The sequence below is a fragment of the Lingula anatina genome, chromosome 2 (genome assembly GCF_051362555.1).
Source record: "Lingula anatina isolate TDL-2025a chromosome 2, LinAna3.0, whole genome shotgun sequence".
Taxonomy (NCBI): domain Eukaryota; kingdom Metazoa; phylum Brachiopoda; class Lingulata; order Lingulida; family Lingulidae; genus Lingula; species Lingula anatina.
Window position 1 is genome coordinate 42,755,829 of NC_141768.1, and position 15,703 is coordinate 42,771,531.

Below are 15,703 nucleotides of genomic sequence, written 5' to 3' on the forward strand. Positions count from 1 at the left end.
CCCGGAGGATCAAACAGAGCAGAGAATTTATACTCAAAGATTGTTTTATTCACTCGGAACATTAAATTATTTATTATTAAATATTTCCATAGAAGTAGAGAAAATGGAATGCCAACTTCAAATCTCACAGGAGTTGGCATTCCATTTTCTCTACTTCTATGATATTTCCTAACAAGGTCTCCTCAAGAGTGTGAGTTACGTTAATTTTGAATTAATTACAATTGTAATAATTATCGTAGTTTCCAATAAATTTAATATGTGAGCAAAAAACATCATTTTGTCTTGCTTACATTATTTCTTTCAATGACAATGAAAAACCTTATATCAAATGCAAATTAACTGATCCAATGAAGTCAGATAACCCTTTGTATAGTATGAATGTGATGAACAAACAATCCTTATTCATGACCCAACAATGGTGGTTGTCAAATCATCAGCATTTTTGTTAGAAAGAAAAGCAGATTTGTGACTTTAACTAAAATTTTAAACAAATAGCAGATAGTAGGTCCATGTTGTTGACACATCAGTTTATTTTTGACTCCCAGTCAACAGATAAATTTTAACAACAATCATATCAAGGCCACTGACAATTTTATTCAAACTCTGTGAACACCTAATGAAAATAAAAAAGGGCGTTAAATGCCACATACTTGATAAATCATATTAACCAAGTCAAATTGCAAACCTAATTTCTATAGAACTTATAAGATTGTGAAAATCTTGACCCTAAGTACAGGTTGGTTCAGGCATACTTCAGACATGACACCAGACAGATGGATGCTTAGTAAAACTAAACTGATATTGGCTAAGAAAAGAAACTTAAGAGAAAAGAAAAGTGAGAGAAATGATGTTTTAAATTTATATTCATATCTATTGCTAATCATAATTTTGACTGGTCACAGTACCATTCTATGATAAATCGTTATAATATTTTTTATTCAAGACAAATTGTTCAATGTGGATGAACTGATCTTCTGTGCAGCAGCTAAAGTTATTACAGTCAGTAAGGTTTAAACTTCCTGGATGCCCGCATCAATGATATTTTTTGTTTGTCTTCTTCAAATTTCTGTCTTAGTTTTGCAATTTCTACAAGAAATAAAAGGGTAAAAATTATAAAAAGATAAATATTTGCATTTGTCAAAATTCAAAAAGATTGCATTTATAATTAGTGGCTAATAATAACAGTTTTAATGATGAATATGAAGAAGTTGTATTTACAGAGGCTATGCTTTTGCACTTTATGAAGTGAGTATCTGTCCATATATCAACAAATTTTACTTAAATATTAACTTACGTTCCATTTTTGATTCCCTCACTTGGAATGCATAGAAATTCAATAACTCCTGGAAATTATAAATATATTAATTGCTTTTTAAAATACTCAAAGTTTTCTTCTAGAATATTTCAATATTACAAATTTTACAATATCTTAGTCTTTGCCAGAAATAAGCATATCTTCAAGAAATTTTGTGAACATAATAATATAAAAATAATATCTGAAGACTACCTATATAAGACTGTTTATCTAAGATAAAAAAACCATTCACATTACACTTGTATTTTTTCAACAAATTAACTTGAAGAACTGAAAAACATAAGACAGCAAATGATAATACTAACTCATAAATATTAATAATACCTTTTCCTTCCTCTTCTTTTTCTCTCTCTGTGTAACTCTCTTTTCTTGTGCTTCTGTTCTGGGAACTCCTTTGTTTTTACTGTGCCTTGTCACCGTCACCCAACCCTCATCATCAGGTACACCCTCTTCCTCCTTGGCCTGAGCTGCTTCCTAAAATAAAATTTTCATTTTCTTTAATATGAAGACTTGATGTTGACTTATCAATTTGTTTTAATTTGACCAAGACAATAATTAACTATGTCGATGAAGAAGTTTGGTCTGCTCTTTAGTGGACTTTGGTTTGTTTGTTAGTTAGTTTGTTTGTAGACGAGATATCTTAAAAAATTGTTTACAACCTTAGTTGAATTATCAAAATAACAGTTATTTAGGAGAGAAAGAATAAATCATGATTTCAAGCGATGCAAGATCTTATACAATCATTTAAATTTAATTTCCATTTATATTTTGTCTTGACATGGGTTTGAGAGTGTTTTCATAGTTTTAAATCAAATTAATATTCAAAGAAATGCAAATTTTGTTGTCAACAATCTTTGAAAACATTCACTTTTCAAAAAATAATTCACAAGTTACTAGAAAAAAAATGATGGTCAGTTGTGATCACCTCTTGAATCTTCTTGTCAAACTCTTCCATGTATGCATCTATTTCTTTCTGAAGTGCATGTACATTTGGTAAGCTGGCTTTATATTCCTGGCACCATTCTGAATGACAATTATAATACACTTTAAAGTGAAAAACCCAAATGCAAAAATGGAACATATATATATAATATTATTATACTAGTATATAGAATTCACATCACAAATTCCTTTGAGTTGATATGTTAGGTGGTGACACTTTACAAAAAAGTCAAAGTTAACTTTTGCTCAAAGTGCCATTACTAGGGGCAAAGCAAAATCAAACAGGCAAAAATGAATGAATAAAACTGATTTTCCTCTGTAAAAAAAATCAAAGAGCATGCATGGATACACATGTGAGTTAAAAACCTACTTTTCATCCCTGTCAGAACTGGACTTTCATCTGTAGACAGAATCCTAGGGGGATCAAATTTGAACTGTTTTGCCTTTTTTACAGCTGCAGGTGTATGGAACACAATGTATGCTACCCTAAAACCCTGAAAAAATACACATTTATCAAGAAATATCACAATATTATCTTCTTATTTCTTCCTTTCTTGTCAAACCCTGCTTTTAATGAATCATTATGAAATATTAATTTAATCTGTCTTATATTCATTGTTTTCAAAACTTACCTCTATATCTTTAGCACTTTTAAAGAATCTGTTTTTGACTTCTGGTGCTGATGAAGAAGGTTTCTGTTGAATATGTATATTCTCAATTTTTCCACAGTCAGAGAACAATCTCTTCAAACACTCCTAGGCAATGAGAAAAATACAACTAGTCACAAATACTGCAAAGACAATCATCTTAGATAGCCTCAAACAAGGCTTGAAGAAGTGCATGATGACCTACAAGACTAGAAAATTGGCTAGAATCGGTTTAGGTTTAGGTTTACTTTTCAGTGATAAAAGTGAAATTCCATGAGCTAGGAATGATGTCTAAGAAATCAATAAAAAGTTGTTTTTTTTTTTTACATTTTTGTTTTAAAGTAGACTTAAAAGTTGCATTTATATTACCTCATTACAATATGGTGGCAAATTCAATATAAAAAGTGTCCTGTCTTTGGGCTTTGCTGCATCCGTTTCCCTCACGCTGTGCTCCTTCAAGTATACGTGATGGCAAGACTTGCACTGCTTGTTTAGCTTCAGAGGAATCACTTAAAAAAAAAAATTGAAAGACTAAATTAACTACTAGTTTATCAGACAATGAATACATTATTGTCCTTATCTTCAAGAAACCATTAAAGAGGCATTGCCTCAAGTAAGAGAAATGAGCAATGGAATATGGTTTAGAAATCATTTCAAGAACTGTTATAAGTCCAAAAAGAGGTATTAATCTGATCAACAGATTCAACATAAAATGTTGCACAATTAGATTTATCATTGACCTGTGTAGACTACAAAGTCTCCTCTAAAATTCAATAACAATCTAGTATCACTAAATCAGGCACAAAAAGTACAATAAAAGCTAGATTGCAGTGCACAATTTTGTGCCTAATTAAATACTACAATTGCAACACAGATGATCACACTCTAGCTTTTTTACGTACATTGTTTTAATATTAACATGTACATGTACTACTATGGTTCTAGTGCAACAGTGAATACATGTACATTTAAGGAAACAGATCTAGAAATGCCATTTGGCATTACAGCTGCAAAAAGTGAAACGGATTTATGTCCAAAAATATATATACATTGCCAAAATAGGTACATATCAGATGTGTATTCTACTGATAACTGGCAAAATAAATAAAATCAAACTTCATTCAAAATTATTTTCAAAAGGAACAACAAAATTCTTTTTTTCATAACAACGGGATACAGTAACGCCACATTTGCAACGTCAAAGATTAAGTATCAGTATAATATAAGATAAGGTGTATATCAGGTTTGAATAGGGAACTATTAGTCCATCAATTAACCCGTGAGTCCATTCATATGTTACAGTTTACCTGTGAAACCATGTATCACCACCCGGTCTTCCATCGTCTCAACTCGCGTGTTGCTTTTAACATTTAAAGTGCGCATGCGCAGAAAAAAAACAACTTCCTTTTCCGATGGTCAATCGGTTTTGACATATATTCGAGATGTTTTCCTTATATTGCCTTTCTAAGGCATAGATTATCCTGGTAAGTTTACTGTAGGTAGTTCATACTTACCTATTACTTTCTGAATTATGTAGTGTAAAGCATATTATCTTCTGTAGACGCGATATTAACGGTGCTAAGTTGTCTAATTCGCCTACTGTATTTGACGCAGCGTTGAGTTTTCAACCGTTTTGTTCAGCTTTTTTTTTCTAGAAGAAACACGATTTTGCTATCCAAATGTTTTGCAGTGGCGGAAGCTGCTCGAAGTGAAATCAATTTGGATAATTCATGGCTCATGTATAACACTGATGTATGGTTTGGTTTCTGAGACAAGAAATATATATCATATGAACGTTATCAGTATCAAGTTTCTTAAATACAGTATGCTCATGTGACATTGACTCATATATTCTAGTATGGTGGTTTTGACATAAAATAAGTAGATTTTCTGTTGCCATCAGCTTGGATTGAAAAAAAATGACCCCTTTTCACTGTTGCATTTGTAAATGGTGCTGTTTTTCCTAGCATCGTACATGTACAGTACAGGCACTGGAGAATAAGTAAAATCAGAAGTTGTTTATGGTTTCTGATCTCATATATACTGTTTCTGCTAACACATCAAAGCAAATGGTTCAAAAAGTGTAATATGACGACCAGCTACTGTGATGAGTAGCTTTCAAATCTGGATTTACCTCTCATCTCCTCAACTCACACTTTTAATGCCAAACAGTTTTCCTGTTGCCAAGCTGTGAATAGTGCTCATCTGCTTGTCTGTCAGAAATTGCATGGTTTAATCTGTCAAAATTATTATGCACTTGAAGTTTTAATTTGCTTGATTATTTTCTTAACTACTGCATTTATAAGCAACGGTGTCCTTCTCACTGGAAGATAAACCAGCAGCTTCAGGCCCTTGGCCAGGGGGGGGGGGGGGGGTTCGGGGGTTCAAAAGAACCGCCCTTTTTGCTGGGAAAAGGTCCACTCTGGGTAAAATTTGATCTATGTACTTAAGGATTTTATGGTCAAAGGTGCACTTTTTCAGAAAACAACCCCCCCCCCCCTCTGAAATTGCTGGCTACGGACCTGAGCTTCCCAAATACAATTGAATCATGTCAATAACACTTTTAGTTTTGTCAAGGTCTACTTTGAAGCTTTTCTATTCTTAAATGTATGCAATAGTTTGGATTGAAATTTGGCACATAAATTCCTTATATGATATTGCAAAATTTGACAGCTTTAGCCACCATAGTTTGTGTGCAGTGTATGTTCAAATTTGAATATAGGCCCATTTCGTTTATTTCATGAAGGAGAGTTTACTGCATCTTGTGTATATGAAGAATTATAAAATTCCTTTCAGTTGTCAGTCTGAATAAATTAGGTCAGGAGTTCTTTGGAATGTATCTTTTTCTGTTTCAGCACTATGAAATGGACAGATCACACTGACAGTGAATAATTCTGGTCACTGACTGCAATGAAATGATGCCATCCACTTCTTTTTACATCTAACACGGAGCACATTGTATGATACTCCTATCACACTGTCACATCTAACGCAATGACAAACACAAGACATTGTCTCATCTGATGCAATGCTTAAGAATGAGACATACTAGACACTGACACAACGAGCACAGTGAACAACTTGATACCAATGACTCAGCAAAATTCATTTAGCATCCAGAGGGAGGTGCAGATGAGGTTTCTTAGTCCCAGTGATATCGATGATATAAAGAAGCTTTGTGCAGATTGGTTTCCCATTGAGTGAGTATGAGAATTCTTGCATATCTTATTAGTTGGTCAGATGATTTGGTTTAATCAAATGTACATTTGATATTTTTCTACTTTTCACAAATGTTCTAATGTTTTGAATAATACAAAGAAAAGGAAATGTGTGGGCCGTTATATGTGCACTTACAGTGTATTTTTCTCGCGTATCATTTCAGCTATCCAGAGAACTGGTTCAAGGACATCACCTCCAACACCAAGTTCTTCTCTCTGGCAGCAACTTTCAATGGGCAGATTATTGGAATGATTGTAGCTGACATAAAACCTAGGAGCACATGCAATAAGGAGGTGGGTTAAATAGCATTCCCTTAGTGACAATTCCAGGGATTTTATATAGTCATGTGGAAACAAAAATTCACTTTTGCTCGTTTTTTATGCCGAAGAAAATTAGGGAAACCTATTCCTTTTTTTTTTAGGACAGTGATCTCCTTGCTTCCCACTATCCTGCCAATATACAGGTGGCTTATATTCTCAGCTTAGGAGTGGTGAGAGACTTCAGGAATCATGGAATAGGTAAGTGTATAGTTGAATGGCTTTATCTCTAATCTTAGATATTAATCTAAATACTACGAAAAAAAATTAAATTTCTGTAAGTGAAATAAAATTAAAATTTAATAAATATCCAAAATTTTGGTCATCACAGTTTTTCTCTTCGATATAAAATCTGTTCATAGATATATGATAATTATGATCAAAGGATATCTATAAATTCTCATTATCATTCCAGCCTCCCTACTTCTGGAAACACTACTCCAACACTTAACAACGAGTGAGCGCCAAAATTGTAAAGCTGTCTATCTTCATGTACTCACAGCTAATGCCACAGCTATCAGGTTCTATGAGAGGCGCAACTTTAAGCTCCACAGTTTTTTACCATATTATTATTCCATAAAGGGGTCCCCCAGTGATGGGTATACATATGTTCTGTATATCAATGGTGGAGAACCTCCCTGGACTGCCTTATATCCTTTTAGTGGAGGTGAAAATAATGAATGTGGCTTATATCTATATAAGCTGATATGGTTTTGTGTGTTTGTAATGTGGTCAGTGTGATGTTGTGGTGCTTTTGTTGCTAAAGTATTAGTTTTTACCACTTCAGTATTTGGGCATGGTAGTGACAGTGTGGTAGGTGTGACTGCAATTGTGCAGGGTATGAGAGCATTTCATTTATGAGGTGTTACATTTATTATATTGCAAACATTGTGATATTGCAAACATTAAGTTATCAGGATTTTTTATTTACATATTTTTTCTCTCAACATTAAAAATAGCATCTACAAAGATGCTTTAAATGAGATGATAGGATGACTAAATTTACAATAGGAAATATATTTACCTTAACATCTTTTCACTGACTATTTGCGCAATGTTGGCCATTTCTGCAGTAGCCTGGTCCAAGTCCAAGTTTGTGCAATTCCACAACGCCTCTTTCATCATCTGAGGAGCTGGGTGAAGAAAGTAGTTCTAGGCTCCCCGGATTCTGACATCAGGCAGTTTACACATCACAGCTGACAAACTTCCGCAGTGGAGATCATTTGAAATCTTGGCTGTTTGTTGTGGCTTTGTGCATTTACAATGTATCTTATGACCATCAAGATAAAAAAAGCCAAAAGAATAAGGAATTGATTCCCAAGCATCACCAATTGAATAGAATCTTTTTAAGTTGATAATTTGGTTGAAGAGTGCCATATGTTTTCAGTTCAGTACGCAAGTCCATTTTAACAAACACCAGGGCCTGTACTTAATGCTGGTGACAGTCATCTGACATACAGTGTCATACAGTACGTATACGCACAATGAAATATAAGAACCTACAATGCTGTACTAAATGGTGCTCCTGTCACATATCAGGATGTCCAAATGGCCACAAGCTAGGGGTGTGTCTTTACACAAATCTATGTGGAGCTCATTGTAACATTCTTGTTAAGAATTGAGATTCTTTTCTGATCATGTTCAGGAGACTTGTACTCATTATGTGGTATATCAGCACATCTCTTGACAAAATTGAATTGAATGTACATGTTGTGGTAACTGCACAATTCTTAAAGCTTGGGATTTTTATTTGTTACATTATACCTCCTGAGTTGAGCTACACAAACATATATTTACTTCGGTCAAATTTCTACAGTGATAAAAGAGTTGATAACAATCAGTTAGTTTTCATATCTGTAGCCAAAGAGACTTATCTTGAATATTTGAGTCAAAAATTATGTTTAAGCTCTTATCATGTATGGTAAAGAATGCCATAGAGGGCAAAAATGTGGGGAAGGAGTTGAGAATATCATTACTAGCATATACTGTTGTTTACCTATTGCTTTCCTTACATACAGAACACATACAGGTAATGATTTGCAATTCGATTTAGACATGTACAACTCAGGATTTCCATAATATTGCTACTCTACAGGGTAAAAAAGAAGCTACAAATTCTATAGCCCGAGAGAATATTGTACATACTGTAATGAGAGAGAAAGACGTAGAGGGTTTGAACATTTTTATGTTATTGTAGTTGGACTGAAGTGTAAATTATTCTAAATATTAATTTGTGCTTCCACATCTTAATAACTGAATTGTCTTTTGACAGCTGTGATATGTATTATATTGTTAGAGATGTGGGTGTTTTACATGTTGTATGTAAAGTGTTGAACAGTTGCATATATAGCAATGTTTGTATGTAAATGTACAAGATAATTTTGTATACAGAATGTGTAATTATACGAGTGATAAACGGGATTCTTGCAGATATGTCTTTACATCATTGAATACATATCCATGAATTGCTAGTCATTCTTTATTTAAAATCCAGTTCTGAGACTTGATTTCATATTCTCAATTTTTTTTGACCAATAAAATGTTTAACTGACACCTACTTAAAATTTCAGATCACAACTTACATTTAATTTTTAAATGAATACAACAAATTTGAATGAACAACGAAGAAAATAGCATTCACTTTAAGAGTTCAGTTAGGAGTCTGTTTAAGGAAAAAGGGCATTTGGGTCCATAAGTTTTTAAGTAAAATCTCTAACAGTTGGTAATAAAAGGGCTATGTAAGGTCCTTGGTAACCCAGTAAGTGTCACATAGGCTCCTGGTACCATGGAAGTGTTATACAATGCCTGTGGTGTCTATGTCCCTACTAATATATGTAAAAACGCCTAGGTTGACATATCACAGGTGGATTTCTTGATGCTGACAAAGGCCCCTGCACTGTATGCTGAGGACTCGCTAGTTCTTCCACCCAATATAACAACAAACATCCCATTGTTTGGCATCTTTTGATGGATCTTGTTTATTCTTCTGTCTAAGTCTTGCAAACTTTCCTGAAAATATTTTCAAAACAAAATTAAGGATATAAATGTTACATATCCATAACAACCTTTCAAATTCATTTTGTACTAAATTTAATGTGGTTATTTAACTATTACACTTTTCTAAGGAATGTCTGTAGAAAGAAAAAGATATAACATTGTACCTTTGTTTTGCCTGTATCCTTTTCAGAAGGATCAAAGCCATTGAATTCCACAAAAGTAAAACTACTGTCTACCACTTTCTTCTTTGCAATTTTGGTTGCTCGTTTATCACTAGAGCAGGGGTAGAATTCCATCTTGTGGTTACTTAGTTTGTCATCTGACCTGCCGATACAAACACCTGGAATAATCAGATATCTCGTTAACAAACAATACAAATTGGCAGGTACTTGAAACTAAAAACATCTTTTGATTTATAATATTATGCTGCCTTGATACGTAAATTATTTCAATATCTGTTACAGTAATTAATTCAGGCACACTGACACATGAACTCACTCAAGACATTTCAGAGATCTGTGACAGTCTATCTTGCCAACTGAACTGAGACTTTTTGAGAAATTTACAGATTTGCGCAGCCTGTATCTTAATGAACAATCACTGTTAAGGCTGTCTGATTCATTATGATAAGCTTTTCTCCTTTGGCAGTCACACTTGTGATCAAGATTCTACCTGGCAGTCACAGCGAGAAATGTATTTGTATAACTAAAAGATCTCTATAGAGAAAATATCGAATGGGCAATAGTATACCATAGCCAATTAACAACTCACACTTACTTGTTTTACAAAAGTCTGTGAGAATTCCAACCAAACTTTGATAGGCTTGGGAAGTACCTCTAAAAAAGACTCTTTTCTTGTCAATCATTCCCACTGAAGTCACACATTTACCTTCACTTGGCGTTTTGGAGTCTGTTGACTGAAAACAAGAATTGCTAGTCTCCTTTAGAGTTGTGCTGTTATTTTTTTCAGTCATATTGCTATCCTTTGTTTTCAAGTTTGAAAATCCTGCTGATTGGTTAACAGAACTAAGATCAGTTGAGACCAATGGTTTAACTTCCATTTTAGTTTCTGTACTACTAGCTTGAGCATCCCTTGACTGTGAATTGTTTGTCGAGTCCAGGGAATCCGATGGTGTGTTGACAGAATTTTCACTTATTTGAACTGGTTTAGCAGCTTCAGCTACTTGAGCAATGACTGGAGGTTTGTCTTCTAACTTGGGATAAATAACACCTCCCATAATGACATCACCATAAGATATGTCTGAAAGTAAAATATTTATCAGTTAAAATATTGTGGTGAGTTTGTACAACAGAAAATCTAAATAGTAATGAACTTTACTTTTTTCCATTGAGACCCTCAAAAAGATAACATCAACTCACTGTTTTTCAGTTTTAATAGCACCAGGTCTAGGGCAGCAATGGCATCTTCTGCTGAGTCATGGCCTGCACTGCTGTCTTGAATTGTTCGCCTGAAACACCAAATAAATATTTACTTCTCTGGATATATATAAAAACTACCTATTAACGTTTAACCTAAAAGGGACACACAAAAACAGAAAGATTGTGTTTTGGTTTACCCCAAGAACTGAGCTGCCAGTCTTTTTAATCCAGTTTTCATCTTTCTGTGTCCACTCAAGTTATATATGACACTAGTGTCAATACAGTAAGGGTGGAATAACTCCAGGGCGTGTAGATCCCCATTCAAGGACTGGCCACAGAGAATAGCATCTGATGGAAACAGGTTCTGTAGGTCTCTCTGTACGTCCTGCAAGGTGGTGGTGACTGGGGCTAGCATTTGCTCTGTTATGCCACTGTACCTTGAGATAGAAACAATCATTGTGTTAGGTGAGACTAAAATTGCACAACTTCAGAAACAATCATTGTGTTAGGTGAGATTGTAGCTGGTGAAATGTATTGGGTAAAAACTGCTAGTAGTAAACAAAATGTGTTAAATAAGATGCCCTGAATGTGGTTAGTACTGGGGATAGTAATTTTTCAGATATTAAGTGTTGAACAAGGAAGTGCCAGACCAAGCCTGTACTTGCCCGGCACATCACTCAAGTGAGAATTATACTAGTTACCAATAATTATTTAAGTTAAACTAAACATAAGAACAGACTTACAATTACTGAAGGTACATAATGCTCAAAGAATATACTTAGTAAAAAATAAAAAAAATAATGCAACCATGCTCAAAGAATATACTTAGTACAAAAACACCAAGAATACTGAAACCAGTTTCTTACTTTGTAAGATAGTTAATGATTTTATGCCTTGGCTTGACCAGTTGGTCATATATGACTTCAGCCTTTTCGTTGACCACTGAAACTCTGGTCAGCTCCAGACGCTTGACAGATTTAGTCAAGCACTAAAATGAAATCAAATACATTATAACGGGTAGGTGGGTTTAAGTTTTACCAGTCTTGTATGATATCATTTAAATACAGCTAACCTGTGTACCAGTCAATTTTAGACTCTGTAGCAACATCTGATACAAAAAATATTTATCAAAAGCTACAAATGTTAAGAAAAGGGAGTGATGATGATGTATGAAGATAGACTGGCAGACTTTATTCTTATTGATCTATTTACTCACATCCCTTTCTTTATGGAGGGGGGCATTGCAATTATAATCTTATTGACAGACTATACCAAGCTTATATTCAACAAATCACACTAACCATTTCACAATCCACAGCAAACAGAGGACTGGAGTTTGTGACTTTGCCATAGGAATCCTTGCTGAACACATAATTTGCACATCTCTCTGAAAAACAGTTTGGTATACTGTATCCATGAAGCAATAAATATGCTAGTAACTAGACTAATAAATTAATCCAAATGTTGAGAATATTTATTTTATCTTTCATACCAAAACTATTTTGCTAATTATTAAAGTCTTGAGCAAATAATCTTTATTTAATAAAACCAGAAAATGGTCAAGAGGCCCCCACAGTAGAGCAGTAGCAATGACAAAATTTTTGAAATCAAAATGAACAAACGTAGACTAACACTTATATAGAGGCACTTTTACAATCATAACTAAAGGTACTTTGTCTAGCAACTCACCCTATACAAAGTAACTTCACCTCATGTAACAGTATGAAAATAAAAATTATTCCCATCTTGAATAGAGGGAAATAATATGGAAGCATAACTCACCTCCATCTCCATCTACAGGGAGAGGGTAGTCCTCCTGTATCAGTTGTTCTGGCCTTAACATCAACGTGGTCCTAGAACAACAGTCTGCAGGTCTGTTGTCTTGACCTTGCTTCTTCCCATCCTCTGACATGGCTGTCTTCTTCTTCTTGTTTAACTTCTCACCTGCATTTTCTTCTGTTTTGAGATAAATTGGTATTCAACAACAACAACAACAACAACAACAACAACACACACACACACACACACACACACACACACACACACACACACACACACACACACACACACACACACACACACACACACACACACACACACACACTTTTTATATTATATAAAATATTTTTAATATACTATGGATTACATTAAAAATGTTATTTATGACTCAGAAGTGATCACCTTAAGTTGATTACAGTTCACTGTAAAAAAAACAAAGAAATCAATTTGCTTTAATTTACAATTTTTGGGAAATTACTCACCTTTGATGCCCAATTTCTTCATATAAGAGCTACTTAGTGGCACCTGGAAGAGATCTTCCTCAACACTACTACCATACTGGTATGGGGAGACAAGTCCTACCTCCTTGAAATTCAAAACAGCGTGTTAATTGTGACCAGGTAATAGGACTGGCTGTCTGTTTTCAAATCAAACTCAGTCATAATGTCTTAACTAAATTGTTTTTTTAATGGCCTGAAAGTGTGTTAGGAGCAACCACAATATGCACACACACACACACACACACACACACACACACACACACACACACACACACACATGCATGTGCATTGTTTTTTAAAATAAATCTTACAAAGTGTTATGTATTTTTTTCAGTCTTGGCATACAACATGGCAGACTGCCTGGAATCAATGTGATTGTAGAGACCTAGCATGGACAACACATCCAGTGTTAATATAAATAAAATCCTGCCACAACCTTTTACAAAATGTTGAGTGACAAGGGTCATTTTTATTAATTTTCTTTTTCTTTCCATCCACAATGACACATAACAATGAACTAGTTTGTCTAGCACAAATCTTATACATATATTAGCAAATAAAGAATGAATGTGTAAGGTGAGACACTCTGAAGCACATTCACCACAATTAACATACCACATCAAATGATCCTAAATGTTGAAAGCAGTCCTTGTGCTGTGTGTATTCTTCGAAAGACAATCCTTGCACTGTGACCACAGCTATATGGCTGACCTTCTGCCACCGAAGCAGCTTACACCACCTATTGAATTAAAAACATATGTAACAATTAATATAGAAGATAAAATGAATGCCTTTTGATTTCTTATTTTATTAACAATTGTAATATTCATGATAATCCATTCCTAAAAACTGCACTAAATTTCATATGTGCACATGTTTTGTACATGTTAACAGTCCACAAAGCACTCTCACTTTGATGCATCTGTTCCATGTGACAAATAATTACAGCAAAATGTGATTGTATTTAGTGTGCCAGTTCCCTACCTTGGTTTATAACTGGCCGTGTTTCCCTGAATGGCATACAGAAGCAAATGCTGCACGTCAAGCATAAACAGATGAGGTTGATAAGACGGCATTTCTAGTTCTTCCTTTCCTGAAATCTGTGGTGGAATGGTGGGAAAGTGCTGTGGTGTGGGGACATAAGGCTGGATATCGTCCAATGTTAAGAAGATTTTTGGTCTTTGCTGTATTAATGATAAAAAATAGCATGATAATTACATTTAAAAATACTCCCAGAAAATGTAAATTGTACCATATAACTTTTCCCTAAAAAAATCAAGGGCCTAAAATATACTTTCATGAAAAGTGCTTTCTCTTAACTAGTTAAAACATGCCTTGCTCTTTGTAATGATTTATATGAAGATGTGCATATCACATTTAAGTAGTTGGTAGAAGAGAAATAAATGTAAGTTAAAAATCTGTAGGTCAAACTGATGAAACATGTCAATAAAAACCATAATCAAAGTATACATTAATAAGAAAAATACATGTAAATGATTTACCATAGCTTCTTTTTGCCTAGCTCTGATTTCTGCCCTAATCCTAGCATATTCATCTTCTGAAATATTCAGTTTCTTGGTAGGTGGTTCTCCATCTTGCATCTGCTTATTGACAGTTGATCTATGCTGTTTTTCTTTGGGCAAAAGATCAGCATCTTCTACACTGGAATGGTTGACTGACCCTTGTCTATCTGTTAGACTTTCAGAATCAGATGATGAAGAATCTAATGTGACTTGTTCCTGTAATTATTAAGCAGAAATAGGAAATCACAAACATACACATATAAAGTATATTAAAATTAAAAAGATCAAAAGTATTATATCATACAGCATGAACATGCTCCACAAGAAATCATGCAATCAAATTATCAAAACAGTCTTGTCTAAACTCTACGGACGGATATTTAACAACATTCTTTTGAATACCTATCTTTTTTTTTTTTTTTTTTTTTTTTTTTGTAGACTACTATGGCACAACTAAGGTTGTTTGATATGGTTTTTGAGTTTGTGCACCCGTTTTTTAAATCATATAGCAATTTTACGACAATCATTTTCTAACTAGTAAGGTGACAGCTGAGCGTGGTTGCAATTATAGTCCTTTTGTTTCGGCTCATTCTCCAGTTAGATAACGTTTTAGTCTTTTTATTCCAATTATGCAGTGGTGCTGACATGAGTTGTCTATAATAAAATATGAAACTTGGGTGCAAAAGAGACGCAATTAACCCAGACTGTGGATATTTAAATCCTCGAGAAATTGTAACACAGTGTTTCATGGGGCCTTGCCTGTGGTAATTACCTAGTATGATAACTTACAAATAGCTAGTGTAAGGCTGAAAACTGAGACAGCAGCCGAGCGTGCGGTTACAAAAATCGTACCTGTTGTACCATCTTGCGCTTGTTGCCTTTTAAACCATCCTCTTCATTAGCCTTAACCAGGTCCAGAAAAGCCTTTGCCTTTCTTTTCTTTGATTCGTATCGCCTACTCCGTTTAGACATATTTGGAAGACGCTACTTGAACCTTTTCCGTGTTAACAAACTAGCACACATGTGGACTATTCTTCTGTGAAAAGAGGTAGAATAAATAACGGGAAACTCAGGAAACAGAGAAC

The 15,703-nt window shown here is 34.2% G+C and overlaps 3 protein-coding genes across 4 annotated transcripts; 1 reads left to right on the forward strand and 2 right to left on the reverse strand.

Moving 5' to 3' along the window:
• Positions 1–574: 574 nt before the first annotated feature.
• Positions 575–4,304, reverse strand: LOC106158509 (ribosomal RNA-processing protein 7 homolog A). Its single transcript, XM_013534534.2, has 8 exons — positions 4,212–4,304; positions 3,274–3,413; positions 2,890–3,012; positions 2,628–2,751; positions 2,241–2,338; positions 1,640–1,789; positions 1,295–1,343; positions 575–1,086 (listed from the first exon to the last, which is right to left on the reverse strand). The coding sequence occupies exons 1-8, from the start codon at positions 4,285–4,287 to the stop codon at positions 1,001–1,003; spliced, it is 846 nt and encodes a 281-aa protein (XP_013389988.2). The 5' UTR covers positions 4,288–4,304; the 3' UTR covers positions 575–1,000.
• Positions 4,285–8,997, forward strand: LOC106158510 (N-alpha-acetyltransferase 60). The gene is made up of 6 exons (XM_087004169.1): positions 4,285–4,388; positions 5,760–6,104; positions 6,287–6,416; positions 6,545–6,641; positions 6,856–7,090; positions 7,481–8,997. The coding sequence occupies exons 2-6, from the start codon at positions 5,995–5,997 to the stop codon at positions 7,638–7,640; spliced, it is 732 nt and encodes a 243-aa protein (XP_086860295.1). The 5' UTR covers positions 4,285–4,388; positions 5,760–5,994; the 3' UTR covers positions 7,641–8,997.
• On the reverse strand, positions 8,902–15,671 carry LOC106158544 (uncharacterized). 2 transcript variants are annotated; one of them, XM_013534593.2, is made up of 13 exons: positions 15,471–15,671; positions 14,598–14,834; positions 14,080–14,279; positions 13,711–13,834; positions 13,078–13,180; positions 12,599–12,769; positions 12,118–12,203; positions 11,683–11,804; positions 11,014–11,253; positions 10,817–10,905; positions 10,215–10,697; positions 9,602–9,777; positions 8,902–9,449 (listed from the first exon to the last, which is right to left on the reverse strand). In XM_013534593.2, exons 1-13 carry the CDS (start codon positions 15,588–15,590, stop codon positions 9,285–9,287), a joined length of 2,316 nt encoding a protein of 771 aa, XP_013390047.2. In that variant the 5' UTR covers positions 15,591–15,671; the 3' UTR covers positions 8,902–9,284. The 2 variants fall into 2 exon arrangements, with proteins under 2 accessions (XP_013390047.2, XP_013390046.2); XM_013534592.2 differs by having other exon boundaries at positions 12,599–12,772.
• Positions 15,672–15,703: the final 32 nt, after the last annotated feature.